The sequence below is a fragment of the Balaenoptera borealis genome, assembly GCF_965194805.1.
Source record: "Balaenoptera borealis genome assembly, chromosome: 2".
NCBI lineage: Eukaryota > Metazoa > Chordata > Mammalia > Artiodactyla > Balaenopteridae > Balaenoptera > Balaenoptera borealis.
The window spans coordinates 153,191,138-153,215,518 of NC_138867.1; the positions used below are offsets into that span (position 1 = coordinate 153,191,138).

The 24,381-nt window shown below is 42.7% G+C and overlaps 1 protein-coding gene across 14 annotated transcripts in view; it reads left to right on the forward strand.

Annotated features, from left to right (window-relative positions):
* TENM2 (teneurin transmembrane protein 2) overlaps positions 1 to 24,381 on the forward strand; it is a 590,108-nt gene that overhangs the window by 303,648 nt on the left and 262,079 nt on the right. For all 14 annotated transcript variants that reach the window (XM_082378741.1, XM_082378737.1, XM_082378738.1 and 11 more), the window contains one exon: positions 4,427 to 4,665. In XM_082378741.1, coding sequence (XP_082234867.1) covers positions 4,427 to 4,665 — 239 coding nt within the window. The remainder of the gene's footprint in view (positions 1 to 4,426; positions 4,666 to 24,381) is intronic.

Consider the following 24,381-nt stretch of genomic DNA (forward strand, 5'->3'; position numbering starts at 1 on the left):
TACAGTACCTTGAAGAGTACAGTAGTACAGTACAATAGCTGGCATACAGGGGCTGGCATTGAGTGAACAGGCAAGAAGAGTTACTGACTGGAGGAGGGAGAGGAGGTGGGAGATGGTAGAAATGAAGGATTGTCAGCAATAGGAGACGGAGGGCGAACTGCAGTTTCACTCACACCTGACGTTGATGGCACAGGTTCTGGGCTTGAAATAAAGATACTATACTATTGTACTCTCTACAGTATTGTACAGTAAAGTACACAAAAGCACAACCACTTGTAGAGGATGCATGCGTGTCACAACGTACGCGAGACGCGTGAACTAACTTACGTGATTGGACATGCAAACACGTTCGCACCTTTGAAAGTTCACAACTTGAAGGTTCGTATGTAGGAGACTTACTATATAAGAAATAATAATCATATTCTTCTATTATTTCTTATAAACGAGTGCATTAAAAAATAACTAAAGTCAATTTAAACTTCTTAATCTTCATCTTGTGATTTCTCTTGTGTTGCTACAACATTCCTGTTTTCAGTTTATTGATTCTGTCCACAAATATGACTGATGTTGAGGCCCTGATGTTTAGATTCTGGAAGTACCAAGATAGTAATGCCACTGTCAAGTGTAAATTTGGTTTGGGACAGACACATTAAACATATTTACATAACATAACATAGTATATAATATGTTATATATTATTTATATATGTACTGTTTGTATATACATATATATATATGCATACACACACACATATATAGACACACATATATATATAAACAAGTATGTAAATAGCTTCTTGAGTGCACAGAGTGATGGGGTGCTTGGGGTTGGGGGGAATGTTGGAATAGGTTTCCGAGATGGGTCGTTGGAAGGTGAGTAGGAGTTGGGTGGGGTGGGATGGGTGGGAAAGAACAAGAAAAGCCATTCCAGAAAGCATTACACATCATCCACAAAGGCACAGTGGCATGAACAGACTAGTTAAGGAGCACTGTGTCTGTTTGGTGCGGCTGAAGTATGGAGTTCATGGGAGCTGGAAGCCTAAGGTTGGAGATGAGGATAAAAAGGCTGAGTAGTGGTTGTCAGAGTGTGGTCCCGTATTGAGATTTGGGTTTCCTCTTCTAAGTACTGGAGAATCCATAGGAATTTATAAGTGAGGGCATGATGGAATTCGTGGTTTGGGAAGAGAAGGAGCAGAGAGATGAAGGAGAGGGTTGGTGGGAGAAGTTTTCAGAAATAAAATGAAAGGGACCTTTAACCCATCGTGTAGGAGAAGATGAGGGAAAGGAGGAGGTGAAGATGACGATTGTGTCCTAGACGACTGGGAATAACAGGAGTCAGGAGGAGTGTGATTGGGGAGGGGAAGGAAAAGAGTCCGTGTTTGGTTGTAACTTGCTCAAGAGAGTTAAGGAATGTAGAGGAAGAGATGCCCAATACACAATTGGAATGTGGGTCTCAGGAAAGAACTTGAGCTAGAAATGGAGATCTGGGGACTCCAGCCCCATCAGTGATGGCTGAAGCCAGGGGAATGGGTGAGATCTCTGTTGGAGTGAAAACTCATTAATGATGGCTTACAATGTCTGTATATTCCTTTAAGTTTGATTCCCTATTTTTACTACCCACTCTTGGAGAATTGTCCAAGAAGTCAACTTGAAGTAGTTCTCAGTCAAATCCCAGAGTTCTTCCACCACCCTGGCTTTCTGGTGTGTATATGTTCTAGCTTAACTATAAGGCAGTGGACCGTTATTTAGTGATTTGGAGAACTCTTCAGGTGTTTGCTCAACATTTGTCAAGCTTTAAATGTAAAACTCATGTTTCAGGCTCCTTATGTTCTCTGAAGAATTTAGAATCAAGGCTATTTGTAGGGCATCGAGCACTTACGATGAAACACACCCTTGGTTAAGCGCTTGTCCTACATGATGGTGTGTAATCCCCACAACAACCTGTGCTGTTATTACTCCCACTTTACTCCGTTTTACTGATGAGGAGATGGAGGCTGTCAGGAGCCATGTCAGGTAACTTACACGAGCTTCCTTGTCCAGGAACGGCCCTGCCAGGACTCTGATCCAGGTGAATCTTGCTCCAAAGTGCCTCCTTTAGACACATCGCCTACTGCCTCCTCTTCCAAAGGCTCTTTTTATCAGGAGCATTCAAAGACATCTATTGGACAAGGAGTACAAACCTTATTTATAGAATCAAACCTCTTGGCTGTGTTCAGATCATTGAACATTCTTATAGCACAAATAAAGTTTTACGTATTGGTTGTTTATTTTGATGTTAGCCATGCTAAATAATTCACTAATCAGCTACTCATTTTCTGACATGGTTGTCAGTGATCTCAGGCTCCTTTGATCTTTGTCAAGGATTAAAATACTTGCAAAGTTTTATCTGGAAGCAGCCAAGATACAAATATTTGTAAGGACAGCGATTTTGCCTCAGGATCCCACTGCGAAAGCCTGCTAACCACCATATGCAAGGAGAATGTGGTGTAGTAAGTCCAGTTAGAGCTTTTAGCGTCAGGAAGACCGGAGTTTAAGGCCCAGTGACCCCGCATGCTGACTCTGGGCTTTGGTTTTCTTGTTTGTAAAACTAAGGTAAAAATAGTATTCACTTCCATAGGGTCAACGTGAGATTTAGTTTCAAGTAAAACATTTAGCATTATGACACATAGTGTGTGGGGTCCATAAATATAATTGCACCTCATGAAAACTTGAAGGGAAAGGAAATACCTGTATAGCATTTTAAAATCTTAGAATTGAAACTGAGTAAATTCATAAAACAGTGAGGGAGCTTCATTTATTCATTCAAGTCGCCCCTACATGCTGAACTGGAGTTGGGTCCTGGGACCATAAAGATGAACAAGGTACAAAATAAGACACAGCCCCCAGCCTCCACCTGCTCAGACTCTAGACTCTACTGAACCCGTGCTTTGAAATCCGCTAGATATTTTCCGGAAGACGAGTCATCATTTTAAACAAGGTGTGGCACGGCACCTTTGAAGTTTCATAAATGGCACACGTAAGAGGGAGAAAATCTATTGTGGGAAAATTGATGGTCTTTGATGTGTCCTTAGAGTGACAGTCTCCTCACCCCTGAGGAAGGGTTCTATTAAGGGTCAACAGTACAGCGCATTATCCTGTTGACATACCATAGTTCTAGATAAGGGGCACCTTGTTCAATTGGCAGACAAAGATATTTCCAAAGAAAGAACTGTGATCTCGAAAGCAAACTTGTGGTTACCAAAGGGGAAAGGGAGAGGTGGGGGGAGAGATAAATTAGAAGTTTGGGATTAACAGATATACACTACTATATATAAAATAGATAAACAACAAGGATTTACTGTATAGCACGGGGAACTATGTTCAATGTCTTGTAATAACCTATAATGGAAAATAATCTGAAAAAGAATATATACACATATACATACATATAGATATGTATGTATATATATAATCACTGTGCTGTACACCTGAAACTAACACAACATTGTAAATCAACTATACTTCAATTTAAAAAAAAAAAAAAAAGGATGCGGAAAAAAAAAAAATGACCTAGAGGGGTGGTCTCAGAACAGGAGGCAAGTGAAGGGGGAAAACAGCCCAGAAAGAAGGCTGAAGAGAGACAGTTTAGGATGACACTTAGGAGCACAGACTTCAGTATAAGACAGAGCTCGGGGTTTAAATCCTTGAACGGTTGCTTGACTTTGTCAAACCTGATTTCTCATATCTTAAATGGGGATGTTATAATATTTAGTTTGTAAATAGTTGTGACAATATATTTCAAGTGCCTTTTTTTTTTTGATAGACGTACAGTTGATTTACAATGTTAATTTCTGCTGTACAGCAAAGCGATTCAGTTATGCATACATATATTCTTTTTCATATTCTTTTCCACTATGGTTTATCCCAAGATATTGAATATAGTTCCCTGTGCTATACAGTAGGACCTTGCTGTTTATCCATCCTATATATAATAGTTTGCATCTGCTAATCCCAAACTCCCACTCCATCCCTCCCCTATCCCTCCCCTACCCCTCCCCGCCCTTGGCAACCACAAGTCTGTCCTTCAAGTGCCTTTAAATAATAGGTCCTAATACCTGATGGAGCTCAGCATCATCTTCACCATCATCATGGCCAGCATCTCTGAGTGAGCAACAGTAACTCAGTTTCCATATTTGCTTTGCATATGTTGCAGGATTATTGTGGAAGATAAAATCCAGAGGTATATGTGAAAACATGAAATGATGTGAGTTGATGGAATTCGTTTATGTCACCATCAAATGTAACATTCGCCCGTTTGCCCATGACAGGGTTGGGTAGATAATCAGGACTATATTAGTGCTATAGAAAGCAGAGTGGGGGGAAAAAAGCAGCTGGATGGTCCTCGATAGCCACGATGTGGATCCTGACCCTTTCCCTTTCCCTGGCAGGCACTTCCTCTTTAAGACATCCTCGGGAAGCACACCCCTGTTTAGCAGCTCCTCTCCGGGATACCCTTTGACCTCAGGAACCGTTTACACACCACCACCCCGCCTGCTGCCCCGGAATACCTTCTCCAGGAAGGCCTTCAAGCTGAAGAAGCCCTCCAAATACTGCAGCTGGAAATGCGCCGCCCTGTCGGCCATCGCTGCGGCCCTCCTCTTGGCCATCCTGCTGGCGTATTTCATAGGTAAGTCAGGGCGGCTGTGAGCAGGTGGGGGCGAGGTCGCCGACTTGTGAATGTAGAGGGAGGGCCTCTGTTGTCTGTACCGTTGGCTTGTTGGCTCCCGAAAGAGGTAAAAATGAGTGATGGGTGGGAGTGCTTTTTTCCTCCTGAAATCCATTTCAATCTGATGAGTTTCTCCTTCATGATTCTAAACGACATTTATCAGAAGTGAAATTAAGCATCCTTAGTGTATTCTCTCTTGGAGATAAGTTGAAAATTGTCATTCCTGCCAACCCATCCCTCACTCCTCAAGTAGCCTTCTGGTCTCCTCCATCTTGGATTTTAACCCAGGTCTGTGCTCTGAAATTCACACAGCATTGGTTAGCTTCAGACAAAAACCAAATAGAAGAAGAAAAGCAATCAGCATGCCTAGAACATCATGATTGGATGGAAAGCCAAAGTAGCTAGATGACTTTTAGAGCTGGAGAACAGAAATAGGATAGAGAGGCTAGAGCACCCAACCAGGTCTTCATAGGGAATCAGGTCACCCAGACCCAGTGGATCTTGCCCAAGTCCCCTCCTTTGCCTCTGTCCCTTTAGCCTCAACTCTCATCTCACGTGCTGCTGAATCTGAGTCAGGTTCACCTCCCACACCAGCTGTGATTCTGGGTGGGAGCTCAGGGTATGACTTAGGATAGCAGATTGGTGAAGTTGTTGGGGTGTCTTTCTTTGAATGCCAGGGATGTTGATTTGCATCCGTGGGATGTGGCCTTGTAACTATGGGAAGCAGCAGATGCCAAGAGTTCAGGGACAGGGTGCCCCATGCATTGGAGCCTCCTGGGCTAGACACAAAGCCTGCTCGCAGCTCCTGGCCGCAACGAAGTGCCCTCAGCACTGCTACTTTGTCACCTGAACTTGCTAGCGGCAGATCTCCTGGCCCAGGCCGAGGCCACGGTGACGTTTGTTAAAGTTTATTTGAAACACTTGATGGTTTTGGCTCGGTCTCAGGGCCGCTCTGTCAGGCCTCCCCAGTTTGGCTGTGCCACGTTGCAAAGCAAACCTATAAAACAGCAGCAAAAAGAGACCGGCTCTAAATCAGCTCGTAACACTTATGCTGAAACCCTTCCCATTTACAAGAGGGAAAATAAAAACCAACCCTAACCATTCTGGTTTTGCCCTTTCTCCCAGTGTAAGCCCTCCCTTCTCTCTCACACTTCCTTCATCCTCAGGCAGCCAGCAAGAGAATAAGCTGGTCCAGAACTTCCCAGACCATTGTGCCCAAGCTTGCCTGATGGCAGAGGACGGTGACCGTGCTCCCCCAGAGATCTGGGGCCCTGCCCAAGGCAAACCGTGATGGGCCAAAAACTGATATGAGGTTTTCACTCTCTCCCATAATGCTGCTATGCTCATCTTAATATAGAAAAAGACGTTTTTACAGTCCTTGTCAGTTGCATCTCTCAGGAATGGTCTCCAGAAGTAAGAAAATTGACACTCCAGGGAAAGGCACCTTGTTTACCTGGGGCTTTGCAAACACCTTTGTGCTCTAAACACCAGCTCTACATGTGGGCTGAGGTCAGATACCCACATACCCCTGGTTGAAGGTCATGTCTGCTTCTCACTTACCTCTTGATGAAGGATGGAGTCATGGATTGACTCGAGGAGGGGGAAGGGCATCTGTTGCACCCTCAGTCACTTGAGTGGAATCTTTTGTATCATTAAAGGTAGTTTTGTGTGCTTCCCCAGGTAGCTGTTGGGGAGGAGAAGGGGAGGGGTTGGTGGAAGCAAATTGAACATGCCTTTGGGGTCCTTGCCTGATTCAGCTTTGTGTCAGAAACTTCAAAAAGGGTCCATGAGCTCACCTCTCAGGCTTAATGTTCTGCTGGGCCGGTGGGCACCATGGGGAGCCCAAATGTAGAAATTGAGGCACTGCCTGCCTCTGCCAATACCGTCCCTTGTGTACCTCCTTCTCCACTCGCAGGAGAGAGATAGATGGCTAGTGCCTGATTTATCGAGCTTGATAGTTAAAATAGAATAGCTTTCTGTAGGGTGATCATGGAAAACCCTGTAGCGAGAGTTTAATGTTTTAATTGGGTGTGTAACTTGTAAATGATGGATTAGGAAACATATTTATCCTCAGTCTGGAGGCTACTGGAAGCTGGACCCGAGCATCTTAGGATGGCTTATTAGTTTATAATCCATCATTTCCAATTATGTATGCTTTAGGTAAGATTATGCTTCGACCCTGGAGTACTGAAGAATTGTTTATGACTCAAAATGAGTGATGGAATGGGCCGATTCACCCAGCAGTAGTGGCGGTGCATGTAGGGTACAGGGCTACTCTCCAGAGGTGATGATGGGTCTGCAAGCATGGTGAGGGGTCACGATCTGGAGGGCTGATCTTGACCCCAGTGATCCCTTTCTCCTTAGCTTTAACCAAGTTGTTTTCTTTCTGGGTCTTGGTTTCCTAAGTAAAACCTGGGAGTATGATGGTTATTGACGTTCAGAAACTCCAAAGTATGGTGAGGATTAATTAATGTGTATAAATCAATTTAAAGATGAAAGGCAGTATATTATTTATTACGGAGCTGCAGGGACACAAACAGTGCATTGAAAACACAGAGAAAAGTGCCGTCAGGAGCAACACGTGATTGTGCCTGCCTAGAAGACAAGCCATCAGGGAGAACAGAAGGACAACATAAAAATCAAAGGCTTCCTGTTAAGGAGGCCAAAGTTTTTAAGGCCTGAGCCCACGCTAGCTTGTACATGACCCTGTGTTCCACTAGAACATGACAGGTCCTGAAATTGAAGCATCTACTGCAGGACATTTATAGACAGGCACTGGGTTCAGGCCTGCCAGGAACTGTGACAAATAGGCCAAATTATCTTCCTTGCATGTTGAAACCTGCATGAAGTCTTTCCAGAAATGAGCAATTTGGAAACGTTCAGCCCCATGACAAATTCTTCCATAGACCCAGCCTGTGGGTGGGTGTAAATCAGCATAACACCAGCCCTCTGGCAAAATGGAAGACATGAGCCTTTACCAGCTCAGGAGAGGTCCCCCAGTTCCTGTTCCCACAGCTGAGGTCAGAGATCTTTTATGATACACTCTTCCAGCAGATTCTCCCGATGCCAAATTCTCCCAGTGTACAAAACATCCTAAAATGAATTCCTCTGAAAAGCTGCACAAACCACTAGGGGACTGTTTTGTGCGTTACTCAGCCCCTGGCCCAAATGGTTCCTAGGGAAGACGGGTTTAGAAGAATTCGGCTGTGAAACGCAAGAGAGCTTCCTGCTCAGGAAGTCGTCTGTTATCCTTGGGCAGCTCAAGTACTTTCATTGCCTGCAACACCAGAAATCCCTGTGGATCCCTAAGTTTCTAAATCATGTCACCAGCGTAGTGTTTCTCACCTGTTTTATGCCAACTCTACCATGTTTTTATCCTTATAGGGTGCATACAGTAACTGGTTAGAGCCTTCTGTTTGTTTAGAACTGTAAGCTTTTCCGTTTAAAGCACTTTTATATTACTATTAAATTTGACCCATACCCCCAGCCCCCAACATACACTCTAGCCGAAAATGAAATTGGCGTATTATGATCATTTGACAAGAACTGATGCTGAGGCCCAGAGGGTCTCAAGTCACATGGCTAGTTAGTTGCAGAGCCAGAACTAGCGCTTGGTCTCCTGATGCCTCGTCTAACATCTTTCCCTTGACTGCTCTCCACTAAATATCACAGTTAGCCATATTTTCCAAATACTGCATAAAACCTCAAGTCATCCTTTTCGTAGCGTCAATTCACCTTACCTAATTCTGTCCTTATTAGCAAGGGAGAGTAGTTGGTTCCCCTCCTTCCTGAATCGTCTTCTAACAAAGTGTACAAAAGCCACATCTCCTTGGTCTCCTAACCTGTCCTCATATTTCTGCTTTCCCAAATATCTTCTATTACAGTGACCAGAAAACTTTTTCTGTCAAGAACCAGATAGTAAATATTTTTGATGTTGTGGGTCATACAGTCTGTTACAACTTCTTAACTTTGCCGTTGTAATTCAAAAGCAGCCACAGACAGTGTGTAAACAAATGGGCATGGCTTCGTTCCAGGCGTCTTTAATTATGGACACGGAAATTTGAATTTTATGTACTCTTCCTTTGTCATGAAATGTTATTCTTTTGATTTTTTTTCAACTGTTTAAAATGTAAAACTCTCCCCTAGCTCCATGTGCCATTGCCAGAGTTTGCCAACCCCCGTCTCATTGTATTACTGTTCTTTTCCTGAGAGTACCTTTTCAGAGTGCTTCCACCTTTACCAAAAGAAAAGAAAACAAACAAACAAACAAAAACATAATGCTATCAAATTGGCTAGGAGTCCACACATATGTCCACTGTAAATGGAGCAGGTGATTGCCTGCAATCCCATTACATAATGAATAATTACGTCTGATTTTTGACCCAAACCAACAGTAGAAGAAGCAAGTCCCTTTTCTCTTTAAAAAACTTTCTATAAGATAAAAATTTCCATCCCAACAGACTGCTTGAAACACTGCCCCAACTCATGGATGGAGTAGAATCGCCTAGGAATTTTGCCACATACTCACTTGTCCTCAATCTTCAGTTACCATAGGTGTCTCTGCAAAAGCATTGCCTGTTTTTAAAGATGACTCAGTGCCTGATGCCTAGTTTGTTGAGGTTTTCTAACGGGTTGTAACAATGCTGGGTCCCTGAATGACGTCATTGCTTGCTTGTCCCAGGTTAACATTGGCTAGATCTCATTTCCTTAAAAGGCACCAACGTTCTTGCAGGGCTACCCCCCGTCAAGGAAGAAAGATGCTTGCAGTGTATGACTTTGCTGTTTAAATCCAGATAATCCTCAAAATTCTAAGATGAGCGTCAACAGAACAGTTCAGCATGACACGGGACTCAGACCGTCACCCCCGAGTTAAAAACAAGAGTCTTCTGTCAAAAACTCTTCACGTGGCTGGGAAAGGAAGGGTGGCAGAGAGAAAGATAAGAGCATTTATGTCATCCTAAATTAGTTTTTAGCTCTTCAGATCCCTGCCAAACTAATATATATATATATGTGTGTGTGTGTGTTAGAAAGTCACCTTGTCTCTTTTCACTACAGTAACTCCTGCCAAATATGAAATACTATGTTTTAAGTAAGCCGTTCACCGCTCTGTCTTCTGCCACTCTCACTTTGATCTGGGAAGAACGCGGGCCATCAACATGTCAGGATGTTAAAAGTGTGGTAATTTGGGGTGCTTTCAGTTTCTTTTGAAAACAATGAGAGATTATTTTCTATGGAAACTAAAAGCCTACAATGTGTTTAAAGTTGCTACACTTGGAAATTGATGTGTTGAGACTCGCGCTGATGAATCCTGCGTTCTCAGCTGCTATTTTGTGTGTTCCCATCTCGCTGAATAGAGCAGGTTTGGGGGGAAACATAAAGAAAATGACAGAAACTGATGAGAACAGTCAGTTTAACCTGGCATCCTTCATGAGGACAGAGCCTAGGAAAAATGTCAGCTCTCTCTTTCAAACTCACTGCTCTTTGACTATCCAGAGAAACACTAAACCTTCCCCTCCTGTATGAATTCCAGATTATATATTTATCTCCCATTATCTAAAGGGCAAAATGCTAATGATGACGTCTGAACAATCCGGCAAATAACATTTCCACCCAATTCCCCGGCCCCAGACGGTCCAACCTCACAGTCAGCCACACAGAGAAAAAGAGAACTGCCCACAAGTAAGTCAGGGGACCCAGTTATGTTACCCGTGCGATGTTAGTAGCAGACTTTTTATCGAATAGATATGCTAATGTGCTCTTAACCAGATAATAAAGTCCTGTCAGTGTCTCCACACTGGTGCGTCTCTGGCGGTGGGACTGCCATTTCCTAATTGTATACCTGATTTCAGAGGGTCTGTCGACTTACGGAAAGTCAATTAAGTCATTAGCTAGGTCTTCATCACCTAGCCACGACGTGGCAACATTTGTATCTCACATTTGACATTCAGAAAAGATGAGTTCCTCTGCTGAGGGGGCGGAAGTGTTTTTGCTTTCCTCCCCAAGGTGCCTGTCAGAAATCAAAGTAGTCAGGGGTCAGACGGAGGGATACGTTAGGCGTCTGAGATTAACACATACACACTACTACATACAAAATAGGCAAACAACAAAGACCTACTGAATAGCACGGGGAACTATATTCAATATCTTGTAATAACCTATAATGGAAAAGAATCTGAAAAAAGAATAGATATGTACATATAAATATACATATATGTGTATATATAATTGAATCACTTTGCACCTGAAAGTAACACAACATTGTAAATCAACTACACTTCAATCAAAAAATAGTAAGAAATAAGAAATCAAGCTAGTCGGCCAATACAGGGCTTTCCACCCTCATGGGTGGACTTGATCGGTGAGAATGAGGGCACAATTTTTGGTTCCAACTTAATAGAGCGTCTTAATGCAAAACCAGGAAGGAGGGAGTAAGTGCTATACCCCAGGTTCCCAAGGACCACAGTAAGGAAATGGGGTACTCTTATCATCTGCCAGCCCAGGACTTTGTGCCTCCACGAAGTACGTGTCGGGCGGATGAGGATGGAGTGTCCCCCACCTCTCTGTCCCTTGAGTCACCATTCAGTTCTGTCCTGGACTTCCTCTGTAGCAGTTCTCTCTCTAGTAGTCATTGGTCCTGAAGCAGTAATGAGACATTGTTGTCTCTGTCTCCACACACTCTGTTTATTTGTCTAGATCACTTAGGGTGGTCACCAAGCGCACAGATCCCCATTTCCTAAGTCTTTCATTTGTTCATTTATTTGTACTTGTTTCATGACTTAAGATTCTGGGCACAGCTTTGAATGTACTGTAAATAGGTATTATTTCATTCTACATTTTACCTATAACACAGTTGCAGAGGTTCTCGCCCTGCCTTGGTAATTACAGAAGAAACAGCTCGTTGTAATGGGAAGTACATACTTGGGCTTTGGTGTCAGAGAGACCTGGGTTCAAATTCTGATGTATATACTTAAAAGCCATATGACTATGGGCTTGCTGTTTAATCTCCCTGCGCCTGAGTTTCCCATACAAGAAAACAGGGGTAACTCCTACCTTGTAAAGATGCTTCAAGTATTCCCTGAAATGATACATGCATACAACTTTTCTTCAAATCCAATATGTCATCATGTATGAGAAGTGTCGTTATTGTTCGTATCCCCAAGGAGAGAAAAGGTTATCAGTTAAATATGGCATGATTCCTTAGCATTTATAATATGTATTTTTAGAAGGAGGTAGACACAGACCACCTGAATTGATATACGACCCTGTGTATAGAGAGGTCCACAGTCACACCAGCAGACCAGTGTGCTGCCTGGCCAGCCTCAGTTGTAAGAAAACACTAATTTTGAAGGAGCATTCTGATTCCAGAGATGTGAAAATGTGAACAAAATTTGAATCTTAGAACTGGTGAAGTATGGTGGTACCTGGCATACAATAAAAGCTCAACTAGAAGGAGTTATTGTGATTATTGTATTGGTTTCCGTACTCCTAGGGCAGGTCCAGTGAGAAGCCTAGAACAGGTCCTTGGGTCATTGTATCCTCAAAACCGTGCCTAGCACCTTGTAAGCAATCAATACATATTTGTTGAGTTAATGAATGCTAATTAGGGTTAGGGCTGAGTTAAACCATTTGTGGAGGGCATTTGTCAAGTACCCAGAATCCCTGATTTCTAGTTTTACTCGTTCCCCATGTCAAGGGAAGTTGCTGGTTCCCTGATGTCGTAATTGCCTCTGTTTCCAAATCGCGTCTCCAAGTTAGAAAGTGCTTAGGCAAAGGAACAGTTAAGTTAGGTGGGCTGTGTAAGCACCACATTGAAACCCTCTAGCAGGAACCTGTGATCCCCTGAAATCAAGAGAGCTAGCTGAATGAAACTGGGAAGTGTTTGTGTCTGGCACACGACCACCGTTTGGCACTCACATTACAAAAGTGTAGCAGGATTCAGTTGGAGTTCAAGGTGAAGAAGCAAATAATGGCATAAATCTGAAAGTCTGCTGGCTGCTTCTCCATAAATGAGGATGTGCTAAGAAATGAAAGCAATTGCTACAAGGCAGCAAGTAGAGAAAGGAACTATTATATGGTGAATTAGGTCTGTGTACACAAGCCATACAGAATCTTTTCTGCTCTGCAATGCCCTGTTTAGCAGTGTAGCTCAGAAACTTGACCCCAAAGCAAACTTTTAAAACAGTCGTATTTCCCTTGAGGTCACCTTAAAGCAGACTTCTTGTGTCCTTCATGGAAAATGCCTTTAGAGAAAATTCTTATCTTGGTTGTAAAGAATAGACACTCAGAGTTTTTGCCTAAGCCATTTTGTCATCAAATAAATCTTTTATGAAATTGATGTCTCATAATAAGATCCTCTGCATTAGGAGAGCAAATGGTCCATCAACTATATTAACATATTTAATATTACCATAAAAAAGAGGATAATGCATTGCACGTTCCACTAATTTCATTTTTTATCTTACTTCTAGCCTTAAATAAATACGTAAATATCAGAATGTTTCAGAAAATAGTCCTAAGCTACATGTTGATAAGAAAAGAGCTTTGCAGAAGAAAATAATATCCTCCATTCTTGGAGAGAGAAAGGAAGGTATAAGATATATAATATGTATCATCTTTCAAAGGCGTTTTCTTTTTTTTTTCCTAAAAATCAGAGCTATGGATGAGAAGGGACAATGAGCTTTGCCTCCAGTCTTTACATTTCTTTCATCATGACTGTCTGCACAGCGGTTAGGGAAGGTCCTTCCCTTGGGATGGGTTTTCATTGGAGTTAGGTCATTTACGGGAAGATTTGTGCAAACATGTTCAGCACTCCCCTTAGGGACTCCGATCTTTGTAAAAGAAAAGTATATTGCCTTGCTTTGGCCTTTGCAGTCATGATGCAATTCTATCAGTTTGCTTACTGACGTTACACCATGAGCGTTTTAGAGGCACGTTAATGAAGTTTAGATCAGGCTTGGTCATATTCCACAGGGAAAGGCAGTGTGTCAAATGCTTTCTGTTTTTCAGACCATGATAAACAAGAGGACATCTTTCAAGGAAGTTCAGTGTCCTTGAGTTAGATGCATTTTGGAAATGGGCTTTAAGGCTCCCTTATGCCCCCAATTTTACAAACATTGACTTCTGGGGTATTAGCTAAATTAGAGTACATGTGTTTCATAAGATGATTTGTAGACTTTCTGAATCTCAAGAGAATTGTGGGGTAAAGACTTTTTTTGCCATGAAAAAAATTCTCATAACTTTGTATATTAATTTTATGTATTATTAATTTTATATTAATTTAAATTTTATTAAATTTATTACATTAATTTTATGTTTTTTCTTTGGGCAAGAAATGTTATTTAGGTGAGTTACCGTCTGGTCACATTGTATGTTGGAATCTGCTAGCGAGCCTCGGATTCTAGGACACTTCTACTTGAAATTTTTTCCTAGACCTAGAGTCTCATAAGCAACCCCGTAAAATAGTACAGTTAGTAGGAAAGCTTAGAGCCTGGGTAAGTTATGTTTTGCACAACCCACGCCATGATGTTAATCAGACACATAAAACAGTGATAGAGGCATCTGAGTTTCAGTTTTTCCCAGATCCAACAGGGAACAGAAGCTTTTATACTAAAAAGCTTTGTATCAACTCGTCGGTATGAATCAATGCTCAACTATCCTTTTCTTCCCCTAGAAATGTGGAGTGGTCTAACCATTTTACAATAAGAAACTGAGGAGATTTGTGTCAATTTTTATGCAGTCTGGTTTTGTCCAGTGAAGGCATTATCTCCTCCTGAAGTTACTTTAACAACTATAAAGCTCCCAAATAAAAAAGCTTACACTTTTGGGGACCACAGCAGTGACAAGTGAAGAGTCAAAGAAAGAAGAATAAATACTAAAACGAGTGGGATGAAATTAAGGCGAGAAGTAAGAACAAGGCAGAAGAAGCTGTGAATAGAATAATTAGAAATGTTACCTAGCAATGCAAACTATGAAGTGCCATGTATCAAGCAGGATAAAACATGGCACAATTAGAAGACACAAGTATGGTGAAAAAATGACACCCAGCATACCAAATTACACATAATCTTCTGCACAATTTCTCCAACCAATACGTCCAGGCAAGGTAATGAGATGAAGAACTATCCTTGAGAATTGCTTGGAGGTGCCGTTTCACCACCTCATCTTACATCATTAGACTTTTGATTCCCTCATGAGCTACTTAGATAAATAACAGTAGACAGTTCAACATTTATCCAAATAAACCAGAAAGCTACCATGGTAAAGGAAATTGAATTTATAGACACGGTAGGCTCTTGCCTAATAGACGAGAGTAATGTGTTCAATGATGAACATCAATCTATATTTCATATACAGTGTATGAAGGGGGGCCTCTCAAAACACCTCCCTCCTACAAAATCATTTCTCACTAAGGTTGGTTTATCTTCCCTTGTGTCTAATTGATATCCATGTAATTCTGCTACCATCTCTGCTACTGCAAGTGATGTAAGAGATGGAAGGAATGAATGTGGGTGTTGGTTCCCAGGACAGCATTGAAAGTTGGGGGTTAGGAATCACTTTTGTCTTTAGAGTGTTGTCTTTGGAATAACCCTTGAAGCCAGAGGGCAAGGATATTTGTTTTTAATCAAGTGAGGGCATTCTCCAAAGTCTTCTTTTCGATCTTGATCAAAAATCAACATGAGGAAGGAGAACTGTTTTATATCAGATCTTTTCTTTGCCTTATTTTGTAATCTTCATGGTGTAAAAAAAAAAAAAAAGGTCCAGTAGAGACTATTTGAGGTTACCCTTCACTTTTAGCTCCCAGTCCAATTCAATGGATTTATGAACTTCCAACATTTAGGAAAGTTTCCTAATTCCTCATTGGGCAGGTCTTGGTCTAGGACAGGACATGGATATGCCCAGGCTGATAGCCACTCACTACATACCCAAGTCCTGGCTGGTGGTATGGGGACAGAGAGTGGGGCAGTGAAAGAGAAGGGACCAGAGGTCACCTCTTCTAGTTGGCATGTGTGTAAATGATTCCCACACACCACTACTCCCCCAGACACTGTCCTGGATAGTCTGGTCAGAAATACTTTCTATTATGTGCACATTTTAATGAACTGTTTTGACATGTAAATTTAGTCTGACTTTAAGGAAACCAACTTCCAATCCTGCTTCTAAAGGTTTGCTTTTTCACAATGTTTGCTTTTATCTGCTCGGATATGAATGTCTCTGTTTCTCTTCTCCCCTCCCCTCCCCTCCCCTCCCCTCCCCTCCCCACCCCTCCCCTCCCCACCCCTCCCCACCCCTCCCCACCCCTCCCGTCCCCTCCCCTCCCCTCCCCTCCCCTCCCCACCCCTCCCCTCCCCTCCCCTCTCCTCTCCTCTCCTCTCCTCTCCTCTCCTCTCCTCTCTTCTCCTCTCTACACATATTCCACCTTTAAGTATCCTTGGGACAAGTCCAGATTTAGCTTGCTCTGTAAAGTTTAATTTTTTTTAAAGGAATATACATACATTACAGTTAATTTAATTTTAGGCTTTTTAAAAATGTACTAGTCTGCCCATCTGTGGCTTTTTCCCAACTCTTGTGCACCGCCGCCTTGGTTCTTTAGGTGGAGGTCACTGGGGTGAAAGAGCTGCCTAGGCTGGGGCCTCTTCTGGGAGGACATATCTCTATTTCTTTTGTAGGGATATAGATGCTAATTGCATGGTATTTTATTCTTCTCATCAAAACTGACAGGAATAAAGCCTTTTCGAAAGGTCAGTTGACCCAGCAGTGCTATCCTATCCTTATCATAGGAAAATACCGATGGCTTATTTTAATGTCAGAGGAAAATTGGAGAGCAAATCTGAAATATCTGTGACTAAATTTATCTCAAAGGAAGAAAAAGAATTGTCTGTCATGTATGTATGACTAAGGGATTTATTAAACAAGCTATGTACCCCACCCAGGGAGAATGCTGTTAAAACACGAAGAAGAAGAAGAAGAAAAAAGAGAAAACAGAGATCACAGGAAAGCCAAGCCTGAACTGTTCTCATAATTGCATGTCTGAGCACCCTTGCTAATTTTGCCCACGCCCTTTGTGATTCTTTCTTCACCATACACTACTGCTGCCTCATCCCTAACCAAAAGCTTTACTGTGCCTGTGTTTCCTGCCACATCACAAAACAAAACAACAAAACAAACAAACAAAAACCTGGCTAATTGAGAAGATACCCAGAGTAGACTGAATGGTCTCTTGGCTTGCTGTCACATCCTTCAAAACTCATTTACCGGGTCGGATATACCACAGGGGTTTTCTTCCAGGGCCTGGCTGATCTAGAATCTCTCTTGGTGGAAATGTAAAGAAAGAGTCCTGACATAAAAAGTAACTAGGTGTGAATTGCAGAGAAATGGATTGTGCAATCGTGGTCCAACTGTGGCTGATTTCCTTTCACATGAAAAACTGGGGGGCAGACCCTAATGGCAAAGCATGTGGAAAACATGACAGAGGGAGAAAAATGTAAGCACCACAAGAAAAAGCAAGCATGCACAAGAGAGAAAAAATATGGGGAGGCATCCCTTTGAGTAACTGTAGTGTATATGGCATCTAAATTTTTTCCTGGGAAGATAAAGGGTGCAGGAGGCCAGATGAATAGCTAGAGAGAATTATCGTTTTCACTGGCTTCTGTAGAACAAGAAACAACCACATGTTCACTACTGGCCTAGTGAATAAACGGAAGCTCAAGCCTCATGGTCAGTTCAGAAAATCCTCTGCCTTAGATTAAGCCGGTTCTTATTTTTCCACTGGATGGTAAGGCTGCACTTTTAGCCCATCTGTTCCCAGCCCCGTCCCCAGCATTCTCAGGGACTGCATCCACTTATCTTCGAAAGCCAAAGAAAAGAGCATGATGTGAGAGGGGGAAGTAAAGCCGGTGGCCTGGGGAAGATTAGTCTAATGCTGAGTGGGGAGACTGAAAACCTCTCCCCAGAACCCTGTGATCGCGTGGGATCCTGAGGTTCTCACGCACAAGGGTGACCCCAGTGTCTTGACTGAAGATTTTTCCACATATGTGTAAAGGGTCTGTGCGTAGAAAAGAATTTCGACTAGGGGCTTTAATGCGTTTCAAAGCGCATCGAGAGTAACACCAACATGCTTTCACCATAGCCTTGGAATCCTAAAATAAATAAGAGAAAAACTGTGATTTAAAATATAATTCCAAATACTAACTGGGCCCCGCTGTCTCGATGAGTAATAAGCTTCAATAAATGTGTGACAGGCACAAGGCTCTTCAGTATGAAGAGTAGTGAGGCCTCAGAAATAGAAATAGGTTTTTCATTACATGAGGGATTAGGTGCAACCTGACTCTGGAGCCTGTTCCCAGGGTCACAGCTGCATCTTCAGCCTCCAGTCATATTAACCAGTAATAGTAAAACAGGCAAGCGTGGCCCGAAACAGTGATTTGTTTTAGGGAAGGGAGAAAGGTCACTTTCTCCCGCTTAACCCTGGATTACCATTGTTTATGACACACTTTCCCTTAAACTTCTCTCCATTGGTGCTAATGAGCTACAATTTGAGTCAGGTCCCACCTGGGTGCTGCTGAAATCTGCAAGGAAGCCAGTGATGGAGACATTGGCAAGATTTGGGGTAGTAGTTGCTGCTGTTTTATTTTTATCCACATCAGGCTCACCAGCACACACAGGTGTATTTCTTTTGAAGGTTGTACGAAGTTTTACTGTTTCATGCAAACTTGGCTATCCATTTGAGTCTTTCCTGATACAGGAACTCAAAATTCAGCAGGCCCACCCCAGGCCTCTCTTCTTCTCAGCACTTAGATGTGTGATCAAGAAACTGATCTGAGCACGTCCTGCCTCTTGGCAGCCAAGGGGACCATGGCGGGGGATGGGAGGGGGGTCTTCAAAGATGAGTTTCAGTGGGGATTTGAAAAAGGTTTGAGGACTCTGGCGTAGAAGGGCAGCAGTGATGAGGAGAGCGGATTATCAATTTGGGATAGGTTTTCTTTTTCATGCGTTATCAACACAGAATTCCCTGCCTCTGTTCCTTCTTGACCCAAATAATAACTCATTGAAACTTTATACATCCAGGATCATTGTTCGCCTGGATCAGGAAACCTGATTGGTAGTTGTAACAGCTCCTTGTTTTAAGGGGCCGCTGGCATTGGAGCAGTCCAATGAAGAAAGCCCTGAATTTGGTTTAGGAAGTTGGGTTCCAGTCTGAACCCTTGCTAACTGAGTGCTTTCTGAGCCTCCTTTCTTTCAACTATAAGGAGCGTTTGATAATGGTTATAATGATGATGGTACCTTTTTTCATAGTCTATGGGAAATTTAAAGTAGATATTGATGCGTTTTATTATTATTGCTCTTTGCTCTTTCAAGAGAAAACACACAGAGATGCTGAATCGCAATTTAGGGATTGGGCTATCGAAGTTTAGAGAAGGGGGAAACCCCCAAGGGCTGGAGAAGTTGAGGATGACTGAGTGGAGGAAGTCCCAGGCTGACCCAATCCTGGGAGGATGGAGAGAAAATGAACTAGGAGTGGGCTGAGAAGTGTTCCAGGCAGAGAAACTGACAGCAGGGAAGGTGAGGGGCAAGAATTAATAGGCTAGACGAAGGGCAATGAGCAGCTCAGCTGGTGAGGGCAAGGATGCTGGCGGAAGAGCCATGGAAAATAGTAGGTGAGGTAGAGCGGGACCAGGTGATGGATGGCCTAGAAATCTGGCAGAAGGTTTAATTTGATTAATTTGGCATCAGGGAGGTGCTTTAAGTTCATAAGCGGGAGTATAATACGATAAAATTATGACATGACATCGTGTCAGTTACCTAGTAGATGCTCCATAAATATTTATTCGCTAATTGATTAAAGATGCAGATAGATTGGGAAATAAGACAGGAGACAAGGGAGACTGATCCGGAGACTCTGGCAATAACGAGTGAGTGTGTGAGTCGGTGAAGGCCCAGATTAGAAGGGGAGCCGTGGAAACAGAGAAACAGAGGGAATCTGTGAGAGACGTCTTCCAGAGAAGAAAAAACAGATTTGTGATAGTACCTGTGGTGTGTTGACTATGGAGGTGAAGACAGAAATATCTAGTATGCCCATCTGGTTTCCAACCTGGATCCCTGGAGGGATGTTGTCAAGAATGGGGGAGCTGGCAAATTAAAAAGTAACCCACCATTTTTAAAATCACCACTCACTTTTCTAAAAGCATGGCTGGCCAAAACGTTTTTTTTTTTTTTCTTTTTTATGAGTGTGTAATTCTACCAGGGCTGCCACGAAGCCATTCTTTTTTAATGCACTCAGTAAATCTCTGTGCCGTTTCTTTATTGTGAGAGGACCATTTGATCCAGTAAAACCCATCCAGACCCCTTCGGAGGCATTCATTTTGGATTTTGCATGAAAGTCTGGGGGGAAAAAAGAAGAGCAGATTCGGGTTAAAACTAAACTCTGAAAGGCTAACAAAATTCCTCTAAAACATGGTCCTCATATGCGGTGCAAATCTTGTGAACCGAAAAGAGGCATCAGGGTATACGTTGACACACAGCACACCCATTTATAAATAGAAAAACAGGCTCCAGGACTTGAAGGCACTTGCCTTAGAAATGCAGACTGTGGTCCTGGGAGCCTGTGCCATTGCCCTTTTTGATTTGGGGCAGTGAAGCTTACAAATGAAAATCTTCAAAGAAGAAACTTGCCTTTTGATCAGCTGGTTAGAGGCAGGTTCGAAATTATGATACATCTGCTACATATTCACTGTATGAGCAGGTTTAAATTCTAATGTGTCTCTGCAAATGAGGCTGACTCACTGTACCCAGGCTGAAGGGTGAGATGGATGAAGTAGGTTATGGGTTTACGGATCCAGGCAGAGACGGCCAGACATCAGGGAATGATCCTTTGCTCTCCTCCCGCCAGCCCTCTCTCTGCACCACGCTCAAGTCTCCATTTATTTTCTATGCTTTAACATTTGACTGAAGTGCATGAAATACCCTGTCAGATGCTAGGGGCCCAAAGGAAAGCATAAAACTGCATGATCACCTGGGGAATTTTAGAATTAGCTTCCAAACTAACCACCAAGATAATTTAGGCCCCAAAGGCAGTTTAGTTTCTGTTATCTGGATTGAACGTGTGGATGATCCTAAATTTCGTTGATAATTATGTGTCTCTGCTTCCTTTTTCTCCTTCTTCTCCCTTCTTCTAGTCTCTTTTCTGCCAGAGGGGAGCAGGAGATAAGGCTTGGCTATGAAGCCAGACATCGCATTTCTGTCCAGTTTTTGACCCTGGATCATGGTGCTGGTTTTCAGAGAGACCTAAATCAGTAACCGTTTCCAAGCTCAGTTAGGTAAAGGTGGACATCAGACCCTAGCCATCTCCGAGAGAGGCAATACCATAACACCATGATAATCCCACGCTTAGAGTCTGTGCAGTTTTCCTGCAGCCTCCCCAAGCCTCCACGAGAGAAGTTCCCAGGGTTGGATGTCATGTCTTTTGGGTTAATTAATTGTGTGCATTCCCAACAAGCCCATGGCTCCGTCATAAATGTGGAGAGTTATTATAAATGGCACTTAAATTTAGTCAACTTCTCAGCCAGGTTAGAATAATCACAGGACAATACAGTATTATTGTCTTAGTAGTGTTACTGTAGCTGACGACACTCTGAAATCCTCTTTAAAATAAAAGGAACCTGCTCTGGGAACTCCAAGATTGGATGAAGTTTTATAGTGGAGTTTGGAAGAGAGTGAACAGCCTCTTAACCGTGGGTGGAATTGTGAGAGAACATCTTACACTATTCTTGCAAACCAACTTGTCATTTCTCGAGTGTATAATGAAATAATGTGTATGAATATTTTCATGCAGAACAGCCTTTTCCTCGAGTTTTACCCTCTTCAGAGCTCCGTGGTATATACAACAGAGCCTTTTAGAATAGTGCTTTATAATCTCAAGACCAAGGGCTCCCAAAAAGATCCCGAGAGAAGTGTAAAGGAGTAGTAACTCTAAGACTGCATTTTTGTAAGTAAATGATGATGAATGATGAGGAGGGATCTTCGTGGGGAAGAACCCCTTAAAATTATCAGGATCAGCAGGGAATGAAAGCAAAATGCAAACCCTCCTATTCTGCAGCTATACTGATGAGCAGATCTATGATAGTTTCCATGTGTGAGGTGAGCCTAGGGCTTGGCTAACGGTGGCCTTCCATCTTCAAGTTGAGGGTGTAACTAGAGAATGGCGCTGAGGCTCCTTCCCGGCTCCACTTCCTTTCCGTAACTGCTCTTCCTGTGATCCTAGGTGAAAAGGATGGATTGAAACCCGGTAGGTCTTTTTATAGAATATCAGATATTTTACCCATTAAGCTGACTTGACTTGAAGGGGTCCTTGCACAGATTGATGAAATAATCTACATATGACCACTCCTTGTTCTGCAGTCTGGGTGGAGTAACAACCAGTCACCTCAACCTTTGCTTTAATTAAGAAGGTGGTCGGGGCCCAAAGATGTGCAGAATTATTTCCTTTCCTCTCTTGCTATTTTGCACGTGATGCAGGATTGTACCGCGTTGAGGCCCACCTGTGGATCCGTCCCAGTAAGATTCACCCAGCGAGACTCTTTTGTACATCAGGACTCCATTGCTTTCTGCTCGAACTCAGCACAGCCCATCCCACCCCTGGAAACATTTAACAATGTCTGCAGACTCCTTTGGTTGTCACAACTGGGGGGTGCTACTAGCATCTAGTGGGTAGAGGCCAGAGATGTTGCTAAACGTCCTGCAATGCATAGGAAGAATCATCTAACCCAAAATGTCAATAGTGCCAAGATCAAGAAATTCTGTTCTCACTGACTTGTGATCATGTTTTTAGGTGTATTTTTTTTCTCCTTTACCATCAGAACCAAAATAAGAGCTCAGACCCAGTATTGCCCTTGTGGGGGTCATCTTTAGCTCTGTATTGCTATTCCTCTCGATGCTATTTTTCACACTCAAAGTCCTCAATCCCCTTCATCAAAGCAAGCTATGGTGCTAAGTTCTGAGAAGTTATTTGACTAAACTGGTCAACTTTGTGCTGTGAAAAGAGGGTTCAACTGCAGAGGTGTAATGACAAGTACCCCTGAATGTACATCTTTCCCAAAGTATCACCACTGATTTTTTTTTTCTCTATAAAAAAGACAATGAAGTCAGTCATTTATTAAGGATCTACTATGTGCAGGAACTTCACATGCAGTATCTTATCTAATCTTCCAAATGACTTGATTCTCCTGTTTCTAATTAAGGAACGAGATTTAGAGCCGTTAAGTAACTTGCCCACAGTAACTCACTAGTCAGTGATTGGGATCTGGAATTAAAACAAAGGTCTACTTGACTCCAAGTCCATGTTCTTCTCAATATGTGAACTGCCATCAACTTGCTGACTTTGACGTAATGCGTCTCCGTCCGCCAAGAAGTTCTTGCAACCACCCTTAACCATCATGCTACCAAGAAAGGAGAAAATAGAGTCCCTGTGACCACGCACAGACAGGTTAGCTGCACCTTAGCCTTGTCCTGAGAACTGAAGGTTGACACATTCCTTAGCCAGTTCTCCACAGCAGAGCAGGTAGGAAGCCTGGAGATAGGCAGAAGGAATTGGGAGATAAAATGAAACATGCTTCAAGACTGAAAGTGAGGAGGAGACCTTAAAGTCCTGGTCAGGACGGTCAGACAAGGTAGCGTTTCAGTTAGGGAGGCATTCAGCTGCCAGTTATCAAAAACAACAACCATAAAAACCCTCAGAGTGGCTTAAAAAAATGAAGGTTCTGTGTTTCTCACAGAGCCAGCTAGATAGCCAAGGTTGGCAGGAACTGGCGTTGTTTATGCTGCTCAGTGATACCATCTAGGACATGAGCCCTTCCTATCTCTCCACTTTGCCAGTCCCAGAACTTTAGTGTTTTTCCCTTGGTTTTGCTGCCTCATTGTCACAAGATAGCTGATGTAGCTCCAGATATCATATCCAGCTTCAAGGGGGGAACAAAGAGAAAGGAAAAAATTCAAGTCTCTGAGTCATTTATCAGGAAAAGCCTAAACCCACTCCCCCAAAACACACACACACACACACACACACACACACAAACACACACTTCCCAGCAGAATTTTACTTATATCTTGCTAGTCAGAATTGTGTCACATGGCTGTCCCTTGCTTCAAGGGAGGCTGGGAAAGCTTTTCTAGACTCTGCTTAGAGGCAACAGGGAAAAGAAGGTTAGAATTGTCTGATAAATCTGAAAAACAGCAGTGTCTTGTGACAGTGATTTTTACACTCAAAAGCTAAGTTTCTGCTTTTCTGGAAATAGATGCAACATCTACTTCTAAGAAATCTCTTTTATATATGTGTCCAGTGTGGCACTTTGAAAGAGCATGTGTTAGTTTGCTAGGGCTGTCCTACAGAAGTACCATGAAATGGATGGCTTACCACAAAAGTCTATTGTCTCACAGTTCTGGAGGCCAGAAGTCAAAGATTAAAGTGTCAGCTGATTCCTGCTCCCTCTGAAGGCACTAGGAAAGGATCTGTTACGGGCCTTTCTCGTAGCTTCTGGTGGTTCCTTGGCTTGTGGCAACAAAACTCCTATCTTCACATGGCATTCTCTCTTATGTGCATATCTGTCTATGAGGCCAAATTTTCCCTTTTCTTAAGGACGCCAGTCATATTGGATTAGGGCCCACCCTAATGAGCTCATCTTAACT